The sequence below is a fragment of the Puma concolor genome, chromosome F2 (assembly GCF_028749965.1).
Source record: "Puma concolor isolate L17-30 chromosome F2, mPumCon1.1.hap2, whole genome shotgun sequence".
NCBI classification, from domain to species: domain Eukaryota; kingdom Metazoa; phylum Chordata; class Mammalia; order Carnivora; family Felidae; genus Puma; species Puma concolor.
Window position 1 is genome coordinate 63766003 of NC_141684.1, and position 22979 is coordinate 63788981.

At 44.7% G+C, this 22979-nt stretch overlaps 1 protein-coding gene across 1 annotated transcript in view; it reads left to right on the forward strand.

The window, feature by feature from the left end:
* The first annotated feature begins 9914 nt into the window (after positions 1-9914).
* Positions 9915-22979, forward strand: part of LOC147572062 (uncharacterized) — a 75033-nt gene continuing 61968 nt past the window's right edge. Inside the window, exons 1-3 of the mRNA XM_086695524.1 lie at positions 9915-10167; positions 13883-13944; positions 19315-19383. Of these exons, the coding sequence (XP_086551650.1) occupies positions 9944-10167; positions 13883-13944; positions 19315-19383 (355 nt within the window). The 5' untranslated portion in view covers positions 9915-9943. The remainder of the gene's footprint in view (positions 10168-13882; positions 13945-19314; positions 19384-22979) is intronic.

Sequence of the window (22979 nt, forward strand, 5' to 3'; positions counted from 1 at the left end):
GTGACCTTTCCTCATTCGTAACCAGTTAGACGCTGCAGACAACTCAGAAGGCACACACAGTCCCCCCCACATCACTTGGAGCTTGTTTTTGACAATAGCAGATGTTTCCTTTGCAAAGGTTTTCTCAGCCTCTGGTTGTTGCAAGACTGGGAGTACCTGAACCGGGGAAGGTGAGTAGGAGTCCTTCCTCTTGGTGAATTCTACTCTTGTGGGTTATCGGATTTAAAGGTGCTGGAGCTAAATTCTTCAATATGAGGGGCGCCTGGGTGGCTCAGTTGGTTGAGCGTCCGACTTTGGCTCAGGTCATGATCTCGCAGTCTGCGAGTTCGAGCCCTGCGTTGGGCTCTGTGCTGACAGCTCAGAGTCTGGAGTCTGCTTGGGATTCTGTGTCTCCCTCTCTCTGACCCTCCCCTGTTCATGCTCTGTCTCTCCCTCTCTCAAAAATAAATAAACATTAAAGAAAATTTTTAAATTTTTTTTTTCAACGTTTATTTATTTTTGGGACAGAGAGAGACAGAGCATGAACGGGGGAGGGGCAGAGAGAGAGGGAGACAGAATCGGAAACAGGCTCCAGGCTCTGAGCCATCAGCCCAGAGCCCGACGCGGGGCTCGAACTCACGGACCGCGAGATCGTGACCTGGCTGAAGTCGGACGCTTAACCGACTGCGCCACCCAGGCGCCCCTAAAGAAAATTTTTAAAATAAATAAATTCTTCAATATGATTTTGAAACTGTTCCCCTAAAACTGGGCAGTGTGTCTCGTTTCTAAAGGTTCTCCCTCAGAGGAAAGCTGCTATCTCGGTTTCCCATTCTTAAATACCAAACCCCTTCAGCCACAAATGTGCCCCTGGGCAAGCCCAAGGCAGGTCTATTCCCATAATAGGAGGGCCTGAAATCTTCCCAGGTGATTAGGAGCCTAGGGCTGGGCAGTCAAGAGCAGGCAGTGAAATGGGATTCCAGTCTTTTCCATTTGCCAAATGGGAGGGTTGAAGGGACTGGAAAGGCCAGTGCTAAAGATAGTAATCAAATACAAAAACCAAAGCCCCTTTGGGCTATCCTCAGCTCTGGGAGCTTGGGGGCCCAGGGGAGTTTGGAGGCAGAAGACCCTTGAGCGTGGCTGCCAGGAATGGATACAAATTAGAAAGGTCCTTCCTCCTTCACTAGTTACCAGGGCATCTACATACATTTTATTTTTCAAGGAGTGGCAGGATTTGAGAGGGAAGGAAAATACATATGAAGAAATGGGTGTATATAATCTGTATTACTTGAATAACAAATATGAAATGTCAAGAAATACTAAAAAATGGAGGTCTATGTGTAAATGATATTACAGAAATACTTCAGTGCAGGGGCGCTTGGGTGGCTCAGTCGGTTGAGCGTCCGACCTTGGCTCAGGTCATGATCTCACGGTCTGTGAGCTCGAGCCCTGCATCGGGCTCTGTGCTGAAAGCTCGGAGCCTGGAGCCTGCTTCCGATTCTGTGTCTCCCTCTCTCTGACCCTCCCCCGTTCATGCTCTGTCTCTGTCTCAAAAATAAATAAACATTAAAAAAAAAAGAAAAGAAATACTTCCATGCAGAATAGGGGAATTCTGACAAAGGTAATCCCACAACCAAGGTCAGTCATCAGTGTGTCTATCAGCTGGGACTTAAAGACTGATTTCAAATGTAAAATGAGAGGGGTGGGTTCGTGGTTACAGATGTTCACTCATTCATCCTGTGATAGTGCCTGGCCCCTAACTTTCTAATAATAGATAACAAACTCCAAAACCAAGAATCCATGTTTTGAAAGAAATACAACCAGCCATTCATTTATCAGGTTTGTGATGTTTTTAACTCCCAAATAGAAGGAGCTTGTTGGTAATGAAGGGGTCTCTATCAAGCTAAAGCCCGAGTTTCTCAGACTTGCCGAAAGATAAGAATCACCTGGAATGCCTATTAAACCTCAGGTCCCTTGGACCCTCCTCCAAACCACTGACTCCCCGTCCTGGGTGAGGTGAGCGTCTAAGAATCTGAAGTTTTAAGGAACACCCAGGTGGTTCTTATCAGAAGTTTGGGAAATGTCAGTCATCTTTAAAAGGTAGCATTTTTGCCACTGTTGTGGTAGATACTTTGAATGAGAAATGCTGAGGGGCAAGGGTGGGGAGGGCAGGAGGCTTGGGGTGCTCCAAACCAAGTATTATTTTTTCTAAGTATCTCAGGAAGGTTTTCTGGGTCCCAGGGGCTTTTAAAATTGCCCTTTAGGAAAGAAGATGAGTAAGTGAATTTGGAATCAAAACATGAGACCACAAAACAGCCAAAAGGTAGAAGCAACCCAAACGTCCATGGACAAATGAATGGATTAAAAAATGTGATATAGGGGGTACCTGTAACAGCTGGTTACAGTGTCTGACTCTTGATTTTGGCTCAGGTCAGGATCTCACAGTTCATGAGATCGAGCCCCAAGTTGAGCTCATGCTGACAGTACAGAGCCTGCTTGGGATTCTCTCTCTCTTCCTCTCTGCACCCCCCCCCCCCCCCACGTGTGCACTTTCTCTCTCAAAATAAACTTAAAAAAAATGGTTAAGCTGGTAACTTGTGATGTGTATTTTGCCACAATTTTTTAAAGATTTTATTAAAAAAAATTTTTAACGTTTATTTATTTTTGAGACAGAGACAGAGCATGAATGGGGGAGGGACAGAGAGAGAGGGAGACACAGAATTGGAAGCAGGCTCCAAGCTCTGAGCCATCAGCCCAGAGCCTGATGCTGGGCTTGAACTCACAGACTGCAAGATTGTGACCTGAGCTGAAGTCGGATGCTTAACTGACTGAGCCACCCAGGCGCCCCATAAAGATTTTATTTTTAAGTAATTTTTTAAGTAACTCTACACCCAATGTGGGTCTTGAACTTATGACCCCAAGATCAAGAGTCGCATGCTCGCTGACTGAGCCACCCAGGTGCTCCTATTTAAGCACAGTTGTTAAAAATTCTTTTAAGGGGCGCCTGGGTGGCTCAGTCGGTTAAGCGTCCAACTTCAACTCAGGTCACCATCTCGCGGTCTGTGAGTTTGAGCCCCACGTTGGCCTCTGGGCTGATGGCTCAGAGTCTGGAGCCTGCTTCGGATTCTGTGTCTCCCTCTCTTTCTGCCCCTCCCCCGTTCATGCTCTGTCTCTCTCTGTCTCAAAAATAAATAAACATAAAAAAAAAATTCTTTTAAAAAGGGAGTGCATGCAACTCCTGATCTCGGGGTTGTGAGTGCAAGCCCCATGTTGGGTATAGAGATTACTTTAAAAATAAAATTTTTAGGCTCAGTCGGTTAAGCGTCTTGACTCGATTTGATTTCAGCTCAGGTCATGATTCATAAGATGGAGCTCCTCTCTGACTGTAGAGCCTACTTGAGGTTCTCTCTCTCCCTCTGCTCCTATCCTCCGCTCACTCTCTCTCTTGCTCTCTCTCTCTCTAAAATAAAAAAAAAAAATTATTTAATTAAAAAATAAAATAAAATCTTTAAAAAATTTTTTAATTAAAAAAAAGGGGGGAGACAATGACAGATACTACAAATGGACAAACCATATAAATTCTGGGGTTCTAAAAGTACCACCCAGATGGAAGTCCTTTCCTAAGGTCTGAATGGCTTTTCCCCTGTTATCTTGTCTTTGTTCCTAATCTCTTCCTATCGGATCCCAGCACTAACTGTAATGTGAGGGCTGGACACTCCCTCACTCCCGAGAGAAGCTTCACTTTCAGAGTGTTTACCCTGTACCCCCTCTCTAAGTGGCTACCTGTCAGTTTCCATTTCAGCTCTACCTTTCTACTTACAGGGCTGCTGACCACCAACTGACATATTACCTGTATTGATTGTCTAAGAGCTGTCACGGTGGAGGGAAAAACTATTCTAAGGCAGCCCTGAGCTCTTAGCTGAGTGGGATCATAAACGCCCCCATTAAAGGTTTCATTCAATAACAATCTTTGCTAAAGTAAATGGACATCAGTCTCCCACCCCCACAACTAATACAGAGCCCATTATCAATGGGCAAAGAGCACTGAACTGCGGCGTATCAGTTTCCACATTTTCAAATGATTCCTTTAATGAAAAGCTGCGTTCTGTTCAGGCCATAAAACACCACGGAAAAGTCTATTCATTTAGCTATTGTACATATTAGCTTATTTATTTATGGCTAATGCTGCCATCAGCATTCCCTGGATGTGGAGTTAACTCACTTAATGATTGCTTGATAAACTGCTAAAAAGCAAATATGCTGGGATTGGCTCTCATGCAGGGCACACTGCATATTGCCATCACACAGGGTGAGTTATTTTTTTCATCGCAAACACAAATCCACCGGTCTTTATACCTGTGTAAAACTATTCATCTCCTGTGAAGCATTTTATAATCACATGCCTATTTGATCCAGAGCTCACAAAAACTCATTTTCAACCAATTTCATACGAAATAAGCATATTGCCATAATTCAACCAAATGTCCCTTAGTTATTTGAAGAAAAAATCTTTACCACCAAATTGTAGGCTCTTTTCTGGCAAGAATCATCTTCCCCTTCTTCTTTTCTCTTCTTCCCTACCTCCCTCCTTGTCCGGTGTTCATGAAATAGTTACTGAACCCCTAATCTGGAGCATCTCAGCAGTAGTGTGTCTTGTATGGCAGGGACTCAGTGGTTGTGTACGGAATCAGTTCTGTTGAGCAGAAAATAGTACCTAAATGAGACTAGTCATTGACAGATGTAGGAACAGAACTGGAACTTGTACACTGGTGTTTTCTAAAGATTAAGAATTTGATTCGCTATTTCTGTTAGTGCAGTTCTACAGATATTTGTATGTATTTCTTTTTGTTTATGTAGTTATTTTGAGAGAGAGAGGAAGCACGAGCGGGGGAGGGGCAGAGAGAGAGGAAAGAGAGAATCCCAAGCAGGCTCTGCCCTGTTAGCATGGAGCCCAACGCAGGGTTCGAACTCATGAACCATGAGAGCATGACCAGAGCCAAAGTCAGGCACTTAACCAACTGAGCCACCCAAGTGCCCCCTAAAGATATTTTTAAACATTCAGTTGTATTTATTTATTAATGGCTAATAGTGTGCATAATGGAAATACGAGTAATGGAAGTGTATACAGTGAAATAGAAATGTTCTTTCATTAAATTACCCCCCTTTTCCTGTTGCTGTTAGGTGACATATAAATGTAAAAATCCGCAAGAAACTACAAAGAAAGGCCCTCAAAGTCACGTCAAAATCCTGTCCTGCTGAAACACAGGGCGGCAGAAAGAGGACTGCTCGGCAGCCCCAGTGTGTGAGAGCCAAGAAAGGGGTAAAAGTACCTCCAGTCCTGACTTCCAACCAACCCCATGCATATTCTAGTCTCCGCCTGGTGTCGGAGGGTGCGGGTCTGCATCTGAAACACATCCATCCTCCCAATGTTCTGGCTGCTCCTGTTTCCTCTGGAAACCTTTCCAGGGTCATTTCCTGAACGTCACCTGTAAATCCTGGCACCCTGAATTCTCTTCTCACCTCACACTCTGTCACTACCTTGCTCCAGCCGGCTCCAATGGTCCTCCCTACCCTGATAATTCCTACATTCTGATCGGAGCTCTTACTTGGAATCTCTGTGCATGTCTTGGTAGCAACTGATTTCGACATCCCCGAAACCAAACTTAAGATCTTTCCTACAAACCTGACCGCCCACCAGATATCCAGGATCTTAGGAATGGTCCTACCACTTACCATCTTAGGAACCTGGTCGTCACACCTCACATCCGGTTCATCCAGTTTGTTTCCAAACCAAAGGTCCATCATCTCAACCTGGACTGCTGGGATAGCTATCGCATCTATTCTTGCTGCTCCTCAGACCGTCTGCTCCCCGGCCAAAGGCATTATTTTTTTAAGTTTATTTATTTATTTTGAGAGAGACAGAGAGAGCATGAGCTGAGGAGGAGCAGAGAGAAAGAGGGAGAGAGGGAATCCTAAGCAGGCTCAGTGCCACCTGGGGCTCTTTCTCACCAACCGTGAGATCATGACCTGAGCCGAAATCAAGAGTCTGGCACTCACCGGACTGAGCCACCCAGGTACCCCCTGACCGTTTTTTAATGAACCAAACTATTCTCTGCCCCAGGGCCTTTACTAATTATATCCTTTCTGCCTGAGACATTCCCCATTCTTCTGGAATCCAGCTTTAAGTGCTGACTGCTTGGATTTGGATCTAGGCTCCACCATTTAACCAGTTGTGTGACCTTTAACTTCTGTAGGCATCAGTTCCCTTATCTGTAAAATGGGGAAAATAATAGTACTTACCTAATGGGGCTATGATAAGGATTAAGTGAAATCATGTACCTAACACAGTGCATGGCATTTAGTACATGTTCAATAAATGTTAGATATTGATGTTGGTATTATTTCCTTCTATGTTTCCAGCAAGCATAGTGCCCTATATATAATAACTGGCTCAATAAGTATTTGTGGAATGAATAAATGAATGGACAAGTGTATGAAAGACAGACAAGATCTGGCCTTCCCTTTATTGTCATCACTGTGGAACCCAAATGTCCCCATGTAAGAGGGACAGCAGTGACCCACAATATCTGACAGCCCAGAGAGGATGCAAAGCAAAAGAACAAATAGGAAAGCATAGCATGTATGAAGACAAGGAAAGAAAAGCCAGCACAGTGATGAGTTTATTATGCCTTGTCCTAGCAGACACAGATGACAGCCCAGAGATCCACCAGGTATGACCTGTGAGATCAGGGGTGAGAGGTGGGAGGCAAGGTGGGAATGCATCTACTCAGCCAACAACACGCAAGGTGCTGGGTGCTAGAGATGCCAAGCACAGTGGGTTCAAGGTGCAGTACAGAAGGTACACTACCCTGTGATGCCTCTGGAAGATCCCCTATGGCCACCACCTAGCTGCTTCTAGACCCTGTTACTTTCATGCACTCAACAAATTCTCAAGGTTACCAGTAATCAAAGCAAGTGGGCACACTTATTCTGCTAGGAACAGTATAAAACTGGCACAAGCTTTTTAGAAAGCAATTAGGCCGGGGCGCCTGGATGGCTCCAGTTGGTTGAGCATCTGACTCTTGATTTCAGCTGAGGTCATGATCCCAGGGTTGCGGGATCAAGCTCCATGCTCAGCATGGAGCCTGCTTAAGATTCTCCCTCTGCCCCTCTCCCCTGCTTGCCTTCTCTGTCTCAAAGAAGGAAAGAAAGAAGAAAGCAATTAGGCACCGTGCAGCCAAATCTTTAAAAAGTCTGTAGTCTATAACCTGGTAACTCCAGTTCAAGGAATCCATTCTACAGTCAGAAGTGTAGAGATTTGTAAACAAGCATGTTCTTACCTGAACTGTTTTTTTTTTGTTTTGTTTTGTTTTTTTTTTTTTTGCACTCACCCATGTTTTATTTTCTCATTCCACCTCTTTTTTCTTTTTTTCAACGTTTATTTATTTTTGGGACAGAGAGAGACAGAGCATGAACGGGGGAGGGGCAGAGAGAGAGGGAGACACAGAACCAGAAACAGGCTCCAGGCTCTGAGCCATCCGCCCAGAGCCTGACGCGGGGCTCGAACTCACGGACCGCGAGATCGTGACCTGGCGGAAGTCAAACGCTTAACCGACTGCGCCACCGAGGCGCCCCTGAACTGTTTTTAATAATGAAAACTGATTAACAACAGAAACGTTCAGCAACAGGGCTGGTAGCCCAGCGATACAGTGCAGTATTGGGTGGCTACTGAAGTTTTTCAAAGAATATTTTGACATTCTTTCTTAACACCAGCATGACATTGGGGAAAGCTCACATAATACTAAGCCAAAGAGAATCCAAACTCTCATTAACAGGTATATATCTATACAGAGATTGGTACAGTTTTTCATTTAAAACAGATAAAAACTACAACTTTCCAGGCATTAGTATCCAGGCAGAGGAAAATTAGATAGGAAACCCTCCTAACAAGCTTTCCCAGGTCTTACCTGAATTCTTTCCAGACTGCCTCTATGCAATGAAGGTATCATGCTACCCAGGGACTGGCCTGTTACTCCATTGGCTTCAGTTAACTCATCTGTCAAATGAGGAGTTTGGACACCATTATTACCGCTAAGGCTTCTGCGAACAAGCAAATATGCAAGGTAAACACGGTTTCGGTTAACATTTGCCATTGTCAGACCTTCCTGTTTTTTGGCCCCATTTGGAAAGGCTCCATTGGGGTGCAAAACTAATAAGCATTTGGATTGGAAAACTGTAGAAACAGCTAGCAGCCTCTAACCGGGCAACTGAAGTAGGCGTCGAGTATGCTGGGGGACGGTCTGGGCAACAGATTCTGAGGAATACGATCACCGTTCCTGGGGACCCGCCAGCAGATGCCTCGGGGCCAGCAGATGGCCAGGACATCCTTTCCTGTCTGCGTCCCCGCGGGCCCAGCGACCGCCCGGGATTCCACCCCCACTCCCTGCGGTTTGGTCTCAAGTGAGCATAGATCTGGCGCGTGCTCTGAGCAGCTAAGACCTTCTTCCGCCGCCAGCCAGCCGAAGGAGGGGGAGGCGGGGCTACCCGGGGAGGCTCGGCGCAGCCCCCTCCCTCCGACAGTGATCTCCTAGGGCCGATTTCGGGGTGAGGTCACCGCTGCGGAGACCTCCAAGGGACTGAGGCGCTGTTTGAAGCCTCTCAGGCCTAACCAGAGCTCTAAATAGGAGGGCATTTAATTGGCCTTGTAATTTCCGATCGATTCCCGAAATCAACACTCAGGGCGAGATGGGTGCAGACGCCACGAGCCCGGACCGCGCCCCCACCCCCCAGCAGAAGGCCGGGGTCTCGCCAGCCTCCACGAGCTGACCTCTCCCGGCCCAGAGAATCGCGGGTTCCCTGCACTTGGCGGGGCGGGGGAGGAACGGGGCGGGAGGGACGCGGAGGGGATGCAAGCGCCCTCGGAAGCGCGGGTCCCCACACGTGGCGGGGTCGGGGAGGGGAGAGGGGAGGGGGGGACGCGGAGGGGATGCAAGCGCCCCAGGAAGCGCCGGTTCGCGCACGTGGCGGGGTCGGGGAGTGGAGGTGGGAGGGACGCGGAGGGGATGCGAGGGCCCTCGCGAGAGCGGATCCCCGCACGTGGCGGGGTCGGGAGGGGCGGTGGGGGGACGCGGAGGGGATACAAGCGCCCTTCCTGCAGCCCCCTGCCGCTTCTCCCAGAATGACAGCCCTGAGGTGGCGAGAGGGAGAGACAATTCCGAGAGGGGCAGAATTGAGCATTTTAACTTATAACTTTTAACTTATATTATTTAACTTATAATTTAACATTATAACTTTTTTTTCTCTTATCCTTACGGAAAATTGACGCTCATCATTCAGCCACTTAGAGATAACTATTTTCCAGTCTCTGTCATTGAAATTATGTCTATATGTTTTCTTTATTAAGCAGAAACTGTTTTGTAAACTGCCCCCTACTATATAGGGAACATTTTGTTTGTTGTTAAATCCCACTAAAAGGATGTACCATGATTTAGAATCACTGGCGTACCGTTGGCCTAAGTTTTCAGTATTACAAAGAGCTGTGCTACGCATCTGTGCAAATAAATATTTGCCTACGTCCCGGATTGTTTTTCATTCGAATCGATTTCTAGACGCAAGCTAATGGGACCAAACGCAGAAAAGGAATGGAAAGATTGAGATGGGCCCAGGTGCTCCGACAGAGCACAGCGACGACGGCACAGTGGCGGAGGCTTCAACAGTGGCTATTGTTATTACTTCCTTGATTTACCCTATGGCTGTCTCCCTTCTCCGCCCCCCCCCCCCCCCATAATTATTATTCAGAGCTTTCCTAAATGAAGCAGGGCTCTGACTTCACCCGAACAGCAAGAGGTTTCCCAGGTAGGGAGGATTGACCCGGCCTAGAGGCTCAGCAACCGGAGGAGGAACGGAGAGGGAGGAGGGGAGGTGGAGGGGAAGAGGCATAGGCAGTCCAGATCCAGTTTGTGGATGGATGTCCTTCCCAGGTGACATCCAGGGCCGTACCCCGCCCCATGTCCATGCGTACGCTTGGCAGGGGGTGGTCGTGACAATGGCCGTGACGACTGATGGCCGTCCTTTGAGCTGCTGGCCTTGGGGATCCCGCAGTCCCCCCCTTCCTCCCTCTCCCTCCCTAACCCCACACCTTCAGACCTCCTCCTCCCCTCCACCCGCGGCTGCCGGAGCCCCCATACTCTGGTGAGTGGGAAGCCCAGAAGCCACCAAGGCTGGCCTCGGGCTAGAGACGGGGCGGGGGAGCGCAGCCGCAGACCGCGCGTCCTGCAGAGAGAACCCAGGCAAGGACTGGCTCCCTCCTCCCCACGTGGCCTAGGGCTTCCGGAAGCCGGAGCTCCCACACTCGGTCCAGGCCGACCCTGGGTCGTCTCAGCTCAAGCCCTAAGCCTGAAGCCTGGGCTGGCCCTTATCGAACTTTTGGAAGCCGCCTAGGTTGCTGCTAGGGGTCGGCCAATTGACAAAAGGGTGTAACTCGGGGCTGTCTACCTGCGCACTGAGATGGGACGACTGGTTTCTCCTGGTGATCTTTTTCTTTTTGCTGGAGAGTCCTGGGGCCTCAGAGAGAGCTTCTCGGTTGGGCAAGGCTGAAGCGAGACCTCTAAAGGCAGGCAGGCAGGCACCTGTTTTCCTCATCTTCATCTTAGCCGTTTTGAGAGCTTGCAGGTGGTGAAGGGGTGAAGCGTTAAGTGCGAGCTCGGTGCAGGCCGCTCACTTCACATTTTGTGAAGTGTTTCCGTTATTCACTTGGTCTAAGTCTGACACTCTATACTCTTCACTGCTGCGTATACTTCTTGAATGCAAGGACTACCTCTGACACTTCTTAGGTTGGTTCCTTGATAGATGAATATGCATATAATATGTATTTTTATATACTGAATATATTTTTAATATGTAAGCCACCTATTTACTACTTTTGGTAGTAGGTGTAAACTTTTTGAAGCTAGGTATAAACCGTGTACACGGGAGGCTGCCTGTCACACTCACTGTTGTGTGAACCATGGTTAACGGGCATGTCCTCGGAGTCCTGTGGGGGTGGGGAGGCCTGCAGGTGGATAATTTCCTCCATCTAGCTCACTGTTTCACCTAGCTAAGTTTCAGAGCTCTCAAGTCTCAACTTAATTTTCATTCCTCCGAGAAACCTGTCCGGACCTTTCTTCCACAAAATTAGAAAACAAATCCTGGGGCACATGGGTGGTTCAGCCGGTTAAGCTTTGGACTCTTGATTTCAGCTCAGGTCATGATCTCATGGTTTTGTGAAATCGAGCCCCACCTTGGTCTCTGGGCTGACAGCACAGAGCCTTCTTGGGATTCTCCCTTCCTTCTGCCCCTCTCCAGCTGTCCCTCCCCCCTTTCACTCTCTTTCAAAATGAATAAATAAACATTAAAAAATAATAATTTCTAATTTGAGGAATTCATTGAACTTTTTTACTGGCCTAATTAATACGTAGCTAATATTTGCAAATATTCCATGAGTATTTGAAAAGGCTGTGTATTTTTTTTTTTTAATTGGGCAGAAAATCTGTACCTGTTCATCAAATTGTGTGATCTATTCCTTTACATCTACATTTCTGTGTAAATTTGATCTGTTGATTTTTAAGTGACAGGTTAACATCCCCTGCTTTATTTGGGGTTTGTCAGTAGATTTTTGTTCTGCTATCAGGCTTTGCAGTATAAATTTTAAATATGTTAATAGGTGCACAAAAGTTCCTGACCGTTACATATATTTGGTGGATCATATCTTTTAGGAATATAAAATATTCTTCTAGTCCCCTTTGAGACTTTCAACCTTGATTTCAAATCGGTCTGATATTATTGTTTTTATCAATATCTACCTTGTAGACAATTTTTTTCAATTGCTTCCGTTCCTTTTTCTTCGTCTTTTATTATTTTGCTCTTGTCTTTTATTACACTCAATGAGAGAGCAATGAGGGGGTCTCAGAGGCTGGGCAGTGCACTGGTGGCTGATGTCTTTCAGGAGGACAAGAAGTTCCCGTGTACATCCATAACTCTAGAATAGTTTACCTGGACTGAGCAGGGCTCATTTTGATAAGCTCACTTTTATGTGTTTGTTACTATTTTTAGTTTTGAATCCCATCCTGGTTTGAGTTGTCTCAAGTAAAGATTACGCATGAAGGGGCACCTGGGTGGCTCAGTCGGTTAAGCGTCCGACTTCAGCTCAGGTCACGATCTCACGGTCCGTGAGTTCGAGCCCCGTGTCGGGCTCTGGGCTGATGGCTCAGAGCCTGGAGCCTGCTTCCCATTCTGTGTCTCCCTCTCTCTCTGCCCCTTCCCTGTTCATGCTCTGTCTCTGTCTGTCTCAAAAATAAACGTTAAAAAAATTTTTTAATAAAAAAAGATTACGCATGAAAAATCCACACTCTGGTGGTTTTTATGGTTTTATACTATGCACTATGGACATCAAGTAAAATCTGGTCACTAATAGTTAAGTGTATTAGAAGCATGTCTGTAAACGGTAAAAAATCTTATGCACATCTATTAGTTCAAGCTATAAATAAAGTAAAATCATCTACCTCCCTCCCATTCAGTCAGTGGGTGTTTATTTTCATTGTATTATTAGACAATCTGATAACTGATCTATTTCTCTTAGTCTAGTTTTCACACTGTGAAAGAGTTACCTAATCTACTCACCTGCAAGAGAGATTTGGTATTCTGGTTATATGATATGTCTTTGAATAACTTTCTGTGATTTGTCCTGCAGCATTTTTGGCACATTCCCTAAAATTCCAAATTTATTTTTCTTTCCCATTTGTTTTGGGACATGTCCTTTTGTTCTAGACATTTTTCTTTTCTCTCTCTCTCTCTCTTTTTTTTTTTTTTTTACATTTTTTAACGTTTATTTATTTTTGAGAGACAGAGCACAAGTTGGGGAGGGGCAGAGAGAGAGGGAGACACAGAATCCAAAGCAGGCTCCAGGCTCCGTCTGTGTTCACAGCAGAGAGCCTGACATGGGGCTCCAACACACAAATGGTGAGATCGTGACCTGAGCCAAAGTCGGATGCTCAACCCCTGAGCCACCCCGCCTTTTTTCCTTTTTAAAATCACAACCTCTATATTGAAATGTATTCAGTGTTCAGTCTTCCTGAGAAATTTATTGAAAACATCTTATCTAAGACTTTCAGACAGAGTCGCTAATCTATCTATCTTTTGAAGTAGTTTGGAGGTTTTTGTTTTGTTTTTTTTTTTTTTTTTTTGGCTTGGGGCACGAATTTTGAGAGAACATGTAGTCTTGACCACTTTTTGTCAATCATCTGGTACGCATTTCTAGTTATGTACACATCTATGAGCAAACATTGGGGACTGACACAACAGTTGCTCTAACTCATGCAAAAGGCTCCTTCCTAGAAATTGATTTGGTGATTTTTAAAATGCCTCTTAGGATGAGAACCCCCACTACACTTCACATTGGAAAAAGGAAGCAATATGCATGATTGACATCACCAGGAATGTCTGTGTGCTGCATGTGTCATTATATTGAACATGCCTCATTTTGAGGCTATGACCTTGAGTTGTCATTGCTTCAGAAAACGTGGACTGGTTAGGACATCCATTAATGTCCTAGAACAAATGCTATAGCAGAATCCCCAAGGGAGACAGGGATTTTACTGGTCTCCGGACACAGGAATCCATTTGTTGGAGCATATGCTGAGTGTGATGAGCTGGAAAATGAAGTTAATTTCTGTGTCAGACCAAACTAGGTGAAAGACCGAGTCACTGGATAAGATGAAGGCTGCATATCCTTGAGAGGGAGGAATAACCACATTTTTCCAGATTGGGTCACACACGTTTTTGGTTTATTTGACAAGGCCCACATAGAGTAGAGAGCAACATAATCTGAGAGCTCCACGTTGGTGTCTCATTGTGAAATCTTTCATTTCAGGTTATACTTCATGCAGAGTAGTAGAAGAAGAGAGGACAAGACCTCGTCGCTAAAAGCATCCTGTAAGTGGAAAAGCTATTAATACTCTCAGGAGCTCTTGTAGTTGAAGTTTCAAAACAGAAGAATTGCAATTTCCTGTCTTCCATGTGGGTTACTTGATTATCAAAGCAGGAACAATACAACAGTTTTGTTTTATATTTATTACTAGGAGGTAATGTTGTTGAAGTTTTAGGGCATTTTTCTAGATGAGATTCTTGTTAATTTAGTAATAGTAAGCTTTTCCCCTGCTATTTACAGTTGCCCTGACGTTTTTTTTAAGTTCCGTGTTTTTTTTTTTTTTTAATGTTTATTTATTTTTGAGAGAGAGAGACACAGACAGAGCATGAGAGGGGAGGGGCGGAGAGAGAGAGAGGGAGGGAGACAGAGAATCCGAAGCAGGCTCCAGGCTCCGGGCTGTCAGCACAGAGCTGGACGACGTGGGGCTCAAACCCACAAACCATGAGACCAGGACCTGAGCTGAAGTCAGATCCTTAAGCGACTGAGCCACCCAGGTGCCCCGGTAGGTTTTTTTAGTAATCTCTTCACCTGACGTGGGGCAGGAGCTCACGACCCCAAGATCAAGAATGGCATGCACTTCCAACTAAGCCAGCCAGGAGCCTCTGCCCTGACTGAATGACTGATTCATTCATTCATTCACTTACTTACTTTAATTTATATTTTGAGAGAGAGAGAGAGTGCATGCATGAACAGGGGAGAGTGGCAGACGGGAGAGAGAAAGAAAGGACTGAGAGAGAGAGTGAGAATCTTAAGCAGGCTCCATGTTGAACATGGAGCCCAACATGGGACTTAGGCCTGGGGTCATGACCTCAGCCAAAATCAAGAATCAGGCACTCAGCCAACCGAGCCACTCAGGTGCCCCCGCCCTGACATTTTTTTTTTAATTTAATTTTTTATTTTTTAAAATTTACATCCAAATTAGTTAGCATACAGCACAACAGTGATTTCAGAATTAGATTCCTTCATGCTCCTTACCCATTTAGACCATCCCCCCCCCACAACCCCTCCAGTAACCCTCAGTTTGTTCTCCATATTTATGAGTGGCTTATGTTTTGTCCCCCTCCCTGTTTTTATATTATTTTTGTTTCCCTTCCCTTATGTTCATCTGTTTTGTCTCTTAAAGTCCGCACATGAGTGAAGTCATATGATTTTTGTCTTTCTCTGACTAATGTCACTTAGCATAATAGCCTCCAGTTCCATCCCCGTAGTTGCAAATGGCAAGATTTTATTCTTTTTGATTGCCGAGTAAGACTACATTGTCTATATATACCACATCTTCTTTACCCATTTATCCATCCATGGACATTTGGGCTCTTTCCATCCTTTGGCTATTGTTGACAGTGCTGCTATAAACATGGGGGTGCATGTGTCCCTTTGAAACAACACCCCTGTATCCCATGGATAAATGCCTAGTAGTGCAATTGCTGGGTCGTAGGGTAGTTCTATTTTTAGTTTTTTGAGGAAGCTCCATATTGTTTTCCAGAGTGGCTGCACCAGCTTGCATTCCCACCAACAATGCAAAAGAGATCCTCTTTCTCCGCATCCTTGCCAACATCTGTTGTTGCCTGAGTTGTTAATGTTAGCCATTCTGACAGGTGTGAGGTGGTATCTCATTGTGGTTTTGATTTATATTTGCCTGATGATGAGTGATGGTGAACATTTTTTCATGTGTTGATTAGCCATCTGGATGTCTTTGGAGAAATGTCTATTCATGTCTTTTGCCCATTTCTTCACTAGATTATTTGTTTTTTGGGTGTCGAGTTTTATAAGTTCTTATTAGATTTTGGATACTAACCCTTTATCTGATATGTCATTTGCAAATATCTTCTCCCATTCTGTCGGTTGCTTTTTAGTTTTGCTGATTGTTTCCTTTGCTGTGCAGAAGCTTTTTATTTTGATGAGGTCCCATTAGTTCATTTTTGCTTTTGTTTCCCTTGCCTCTGGAGGCGTGTTGAGTAAGAAGTTGCTGTGACCGAGGTCAAAGAGGTTTTTGCCTGCTTTCTCCTCGAGGATTTTGATGGCTTCCTGTCTTACATTGAGGTCTTTCATCCATTTTGAGTTTGTTTTTGTGTATGGTGTAAGAAAGTGGTCCAGGTTCATTCTGCATGTCACTGTCCAGTTTTCCCGGCACAGCTTGCTGAAGAGACAGTCTTTATTCCATTGGATATTCTTTCCTGCTTTGTCAAAGATTAGTTGGCCATATGCTTGTGGGTCCATTTCTGGGTTCTCTATTCTGTTCCATTGATCTGAGTGTCTGCTCTTGTGCCAGTACCATACTGTCTTGATGATTGCAGCTTTGTAGTATAGCTTGAAGTTTGGGATTGTGATGCCTCCTGCTTTGGTTTTCTTTTTCAAGATCGCTTTGGCTATTCGGGGTCTTTTCTGGTCCCATACAAATTTTAGGATTATTTGTTGTAGCTCTGTGAAGAATGCTGGTGTTATTTTGATAGGGACCTGCCCTGACATTTTTTAACACAACATACAGGGGTATCTGGGTGGTTCAGTCAGTTAAGTGTCTGACTCTTGGTTTCTGCTCATGTCATGATCTCACAGTCTGTGGGTTCAAGCCCCACATTGGGCTCTGTGCTAACAGCATGGAGCCTACCTGGGATTCTTTCTCCCCTCTCTCTGCCCTTCCCCTGCTTGCTCTCTCTCTCAGTCTCTCTCAACATAAATAAACAAATAAAAATAATTTAAACACAGCATACATTATATTGGAGGCAAAGCCTACATTTCTATTCTACTTCCCACCCCTCCCTACCCCCACTCAGTCCATTATTTTGTAAGCAGAGTACTAGCCTTGCAATACTGCAATACTGCCAAAATAAACCTATTTTTACGTATCGAGGAACCTACCTCCTATTTTCTGATGGGAAGATGGTATAATAATTAAAAGCATAGGGGCATCTGGCTCAATCAGTTAAGCATTTGACTTCCCCTCAGGTCTCGATCTCATGGTTTGTGAGTCCAAGCCCCTCATTGGGCTCTGTGCTGTTATCACAGAGCCCGCTTCAGATCCTCTGTCCCCCCTCTCTGCCCCTCCCTGCCTCTCTCAAAAACAAATAAGCGTGGGGCGCCTGGGTGGCTCAGTCGGTTGAGCCTCCGACTTCGGCTCAGGTCAGGATCCCGCAGTCCGCGAGTTCGAGCCCCGCGTCGGGCTCTGGACTGATGGCTCAGAGCCTGGAGCCTGCTTCCGATTCTGTGTCTCCCTCTCTCTCTGCCCCTCCCCCGTTCATGCTCTGTCTCTCTCTGTCTCAAAAATAAATAAACGTTAAAAAAAAATTTAAAAAAAAATAAGCGTTAAAAAAAAAAGTGAAAAACATAATCAAAAACATAGACATTAGAGACCGATACAATTAACTGTATGATTTGGGGCAGCAGACTTCTCTGAGCTCAATTTTGTAAAATGAGGATAATAATTCCTATCACACAGGCTTTTCGTGTGGATTAAATAAGATATTTTGTAAGTACTCAGAACAATATCTGGTTCAAATATAGTAGCGTCTTTGCCACTAACTGCATGATTGATACTATTTAAGTACTTTTTGAAAATGAGGTAATAGTTCATGTTTATTTTTATTTTTTGAATGTTTATTTATTTTGAGAGAGTGAGCGAACAGGGGAGGGGGAGAACAGGTGGGGCTCAATCAGCATTAAGAGTCAGACGTTAACCAACTGAGCCACCCGGGCACCCTGGGTTATAGTTTAGTTTTAAAGACTTACACACTCTAGGGGCGCCTGGGTGGCTCAGTGGGTTAGGCGGCCGACTTCGGCTCAGGTCATGATGTCGCGGTCCGTGAGTTCGAGCCCTGCGTCAGGCTCTGTGCTGACCGCTTGGAGCCTGGAGCCTGTTTCGGATTCTGTGTCTGCCTCTCTCTCTGACCCTCCCCTGTTCATGCTCTCTCTCTCTGTCTCAAAAATAAATAACCGTAAAAAAAAAAAAAATTAAAAAAAAAATAAAATAAAATAAAGACTTACACACTCTAACTAAAATTTTACCGTCAAAAAGTAGTATTTTGGGGCACCTGGCTGGCTCAGTCTGTGGAGCATGCGACTCAGGTTCTCAGGGTTGTGGGTTTGAGCCCCACATTGGGTATAGAAATTACTTAAAAATGAAATCTTTAAAAAAATGAAAAAGGGGGGCGCCTGGGTGGCTCAGTCGGTTGAGCGTCCGACTTCAGCTCAGGTCATGGTCTCACCGTCCGTGAGTTCGAGCCCCGCATCGGGCTCTGTGCTGACAGCTCAGAGCCTGGAGCCTGCTTTGGATTCTGTGTCTCCCTCTCTCTCTGTCCCTTCCCTGCTCATGCTCTGTCTCTCTCTGTCTCAAAAATAAATAAAAACATTAAAAAAATTTAAAAAAAGTATTTAAAAAAAAAAATGAAAAAGGTAATGTTTTATATGCCAGGTCCTGTTCTAAATACTTGATGGTGGGTTCATTATCATCCCTGTTGTCCAGATGAGGAACTTGAAGCACAGAGAGAAAAAGCAGTTTGCCCAAGTGTGGTGAGAGCTCTGACTCTTACACAGGCAATGCCACTGCAGATTTCAATGTTTACATTTTTTGAATAGGTAGGAATAGGAAAATAAAATATATATGTGTGTAATAAAAATATACAATTAGGGATGCCTGGGTGGCTCAGTCGGTTACGTGTCCAACTTAGGATTCTGCTTCAGATTCTGTCTCCCTCTCTCTGCCTTTCCCCTACTTGTGCTCTCTCTCTCTCTCTCAAATAAGTAAATAAATTTAAAAAAGGAAAGAGAAAGGAAGAAAATGCAAGGTGGTCTGTATCTAGATCCCTGTCTTATGAAGGCTCAGCCACAGCCACTTTTCTAGGAAGACTATACAACAACACTATGTTTTAGAAAATATCTCAGAAGGTGAAGTGGAGAGGATCTCAATCTGTGCCTATGGGAAGTTAACTTCTGCACCCCTTAGCCCCTTGGACAACCACTGAGGAAGCCCTGCAGCCTGATGCTTCAGACGAGTCTGGAAATTGTGAAAGGAGCCAGTGAGTTTGGTGGCCAAGGACTCCAGGGTCGGGCATGAGCCGGGTGAACCAAGGCGGCATGAAAAGAGGTGTCCAGTAGACCAGCTGGGAGATTTATCCTGTCTGATGGTGAAGAAGTTATTTAACCTCTTTTTGTTCACTTTCCATACCTTGAAGTTAGGAATAATATCAGCCTTTTAGGACCACTGTGGAAATTAAATAAAACAATGATTATAGTGATGATAGATGACATACGGTAATAGCATCTAACATTTCCTGAGCATATCCCATGTATGCTCCAGGCATGGTGCTAAGCACTGTGCATTAACTGCCTTATAGAATCAAAACAATCATCTTATGAGGTCATATTTTTGTTTTCATCCACAGATGAGGAAACGAAGGTTAAAAAAGGTTGCACAACTAGTGAGTGGCAGAGCCCAGATGTGACTTCTAAGTGTGAGTGACTAATGAGTGTAAATACGTAGTTAGTACGTCGTCTCACATTTGTTAGTTCATTCGTTCATTCATTCTTTCACCAAACCTTCGCTGTGTCACATGTGTTCTGGGTGGGTGGTACATGTGAGTGTCAAAACCCAAACCCTTGCGCCCATGAAGCTTAAATTCTAGTGGTGGAGAGTGGGGGAGACATTCACTGGAGAACAGACTTGGTAAAAAGGGAAATGTGTTATGTCAGAAAACAAGTGCTTTGGAGGTTAAGCAAGGTCAGGAGACTAGGGGTACAGACAGGTGGTAATTTGACCTAAGGCGGTCAGGGCAGGCCTCAAGGTAAGGGAGTCATGGGTGGGTATCTGGGGAAGAGCCTTCCGGTCTGAGGAGCAGGTGCACTAAGTCTTAAGAGCACAATGTGTCCGTGACAGAGGGACAGCAAGGGGGCAGGCTGGTGGGAACAGAGGCAGGGAGAATGATAGGATAGAGGAGTGGGGGTGAGGAATGTGAGGTGGCGGACCATACAGTCTTGGAGGGCCTTGGAGGCCATCAGAAGGGCTGAGCTTGCACTGTGAGCGATGCAGGGCACACTGTAATGCTATATAATGTAAAAGCACTTGTTACCTCAAAGCTTTCATGACAATTGCAATCTTTTCATGGTCTTCCGGCCTCACACAGCACTGAATCTGCTCTTGCTAAAATCATTAATAAACTCCTAATTGGCAAATGTGCGTACAGCTTTAAAATCTTATCAGCTCTGTTGCATTTGGCTTCTACTTGACATTCTGACAAGGCGTATGTCCTTATGTATTTAAGATCCTATATATAATAGCTTAAATGCAAAATGATCATAAGCTGTATCCCTGTGTTGCACATTTTAAAATGTGTGATTAGAGTCAGATTGTGAAACATTGCGTAGGTAGAGACTTTGCAGATCAAAACAGCGATCTTGACCCCAGGTACGGCTTGTTCAAACTTTGTATTAACTGTGGCTTTAGGGAAGTTAGTAAATAGTTTGAGTTTTATTTTCCTCATCTTCAAAAGATTATTGTGAGTGGCTTATTGTTCTACCCATTCTGCAGATGGGCAAACAAGTCCAGATAGATTGAGGAACCCACTTCCTATTCCCCATCTGAGCAAAGACAAAAATTCATCCATACCTGTGAAAACTGGGGAGCCTGGCAGTCACCCGGGCTTCTATAGAGCACCATCCCAGCTCTGCAAAGGGGGGCTAAGGCAAGCTCATGGGACCAGAATTCTCTTTCAAAATGACTTGTGATCCACTCTAACTTACAGATAAAAGCACCATTGAAGCCCAGAGGTCTCCAACTCTAGAAAATCATGGCTATAATCATTTTCCTGTGGCCTAGAAAATGGAAAAGCAGATGTAAGCAAAGATTAATCTGGCTATTTAAAATACAATGGCATATATTAATATCTATAAAACTTCTAGTATTGACCAATACATCTTTCTGGTGCCTTCTTTTTTTTTTTTTTAATTTTTTTTTCTTCTTCAACGTTTTTATTTATTTATGGGACAGACAGAGACAGAGCATGAACGGGGGAGGGGCAGAGAGAGAGGGAGACACAGAATCGGAAACAGGCTCCAGGCTCCAGGCTCCGAGCCATCAGCCCAGAGCCTGACGCGGGGCTCGAACTCACGGACCGTGAGATCGTGACCTGGCTGAAGTCGGACGCTTAACTGACTGCGCCACCCAGGCGCCCCTCTGGTGCCTTCTTAAATATAGTCCCTGGTGCATCCTTAAGATACTAGTAAAATTTACGCTAATGTAACTAGAGTGACAGATTTTAAGTTATGAAGGTGTTATGAATTGGGGGAAAGCAGAAATTACTGAAGAAAATAAAAGAAAAGCTGACACCTAAATAAAATCAAGATCTGGTTATTTGGGGGAAAAACATAGCAAATAGAGAAAACTGACCAAGATAAAAATAAAAAGAAATGCCAATTAAAAAAACATTAGGAGTAAGAGATAAATCCTGGGGCACCTGGGTGGCTCAGTCGGTTGGGCATCTGACTTCAGCTCAGGTCATGACCTCATAGTCCGTGAGTTCGAGCCCTGCATCCGGCCCTGTGCTGACAGCTCAGAGCCTGGAGCCTGCTTCAGATTCTGTGTCTCCCTCTCTGCCCCTCCCCTGCTCATGCTCTGTCTCTGTCTCAAAAATAAGTAAAAACAGGGGCGCCTGGGTGGCTCATTCGGTTAAGCGTCCAACTTCAACTCAGGTCACGATCTCGCGGTCTGTGAGTTTGAGCCCCGTGTTGGGCTCTGGGCTGACGGCTCAGAGCCTGGAGCCTGCTTCAGATTCTGTGTCTCCCTCTCTCTCTGACCCTCCCCCATTCATGCTCTGTCTCTCTCTGTCTCAAAAATAAATAAACGTTAAAAAAAAATAAAAAAAATAAGTAAAAACATTAAAAAAAATTTTAAAAAAAGAAAGAAATCCTGAAAAGGATTTTTTTCACAAACTCTGAAAAGATGAAAAAATGACAGTATTACATAAGATATGAATAAATCTGAAAATATGTACCATTGAATATTAAAATATTCTTTGAGTATATTCTATGAATATATAAATTACCAAAGCTGTTTTAAGGAGTGGATGAAAACTTGAATAGGTCAATAACTTCAGAAGAAACTGAACATGTTGCCAAAGATCTATTTCTTAAAAAGTCATGAGGTTTTACAGGTGTTGTGTGTCTGTGCAACCTTTAAGGCACAGATGATTCCTGTCATTTAAATGGTTTTCAGGAGCACCTGGGTGGCTCAGTTGGTTAAGCATCCGACTTCAGCTCAGGTCATGATCTTGCGGTCTGTGGGTTTGAGCCCTGTGTCGGGCTCTGTGCTGATGGCTGGGAGCCTGGAGTCTGCTTTGGATTCTATGTCTCCCTCTGCTCCTCCCCTCCTGGCGCTCTGTCTGTCTGTCTCTCTCAAAAATAAATAAATATTAAAAATAAATAAATAAATAAATAAATAAATAAATAAAATTGTTCCAAATCATAAGAAAGGTTGGAAAAGTTCCCAAAGTCCTGAGAGAAAAGACATAAATGGTAGTCTAGAAGTTCGATACTTGTCCGGATCTGGTTAGAAAATATTAGCATCATCTATACATCACTGAGTTTCCTAAGGAACCAGAGCTGGCACAATTTTATCATGGTGGCACAGGCAAAAATGTGGCAGAGAGCTCAGTTTGCACTACCCACGTAAAAGGCAGTCCTTAGCACAAGATGTGGCAGGAGATGAAGCCAACCTCCCCCATCCTGGGGGCTCTGCTCCCCTTCCTGGATCACGTGCCTGCAAGAACTTCCTGTTTTGCAAAGAGTGCGGGGAAGCACCACGCATCTTGATCTGAAATCCTCTAACTAACACTTGATGGAAGTGGTACAGTTTCTTTCTTCCATCCTGCTTACTATCTTTCTTCACTCTCATTTTTTATAAAACTTGTAGACCACACTTTATTTTCACGCTTTTTAATTTTATTTATTTTATTGTATTTAAGTTTATTTATTTTTGAGAGAGAGAGTGCATGAGCGAGGGAGGGGCAGAGAGAGGGGGAGACAGAGAATCCCAGTCAGGCTGTGCACTGTCAGA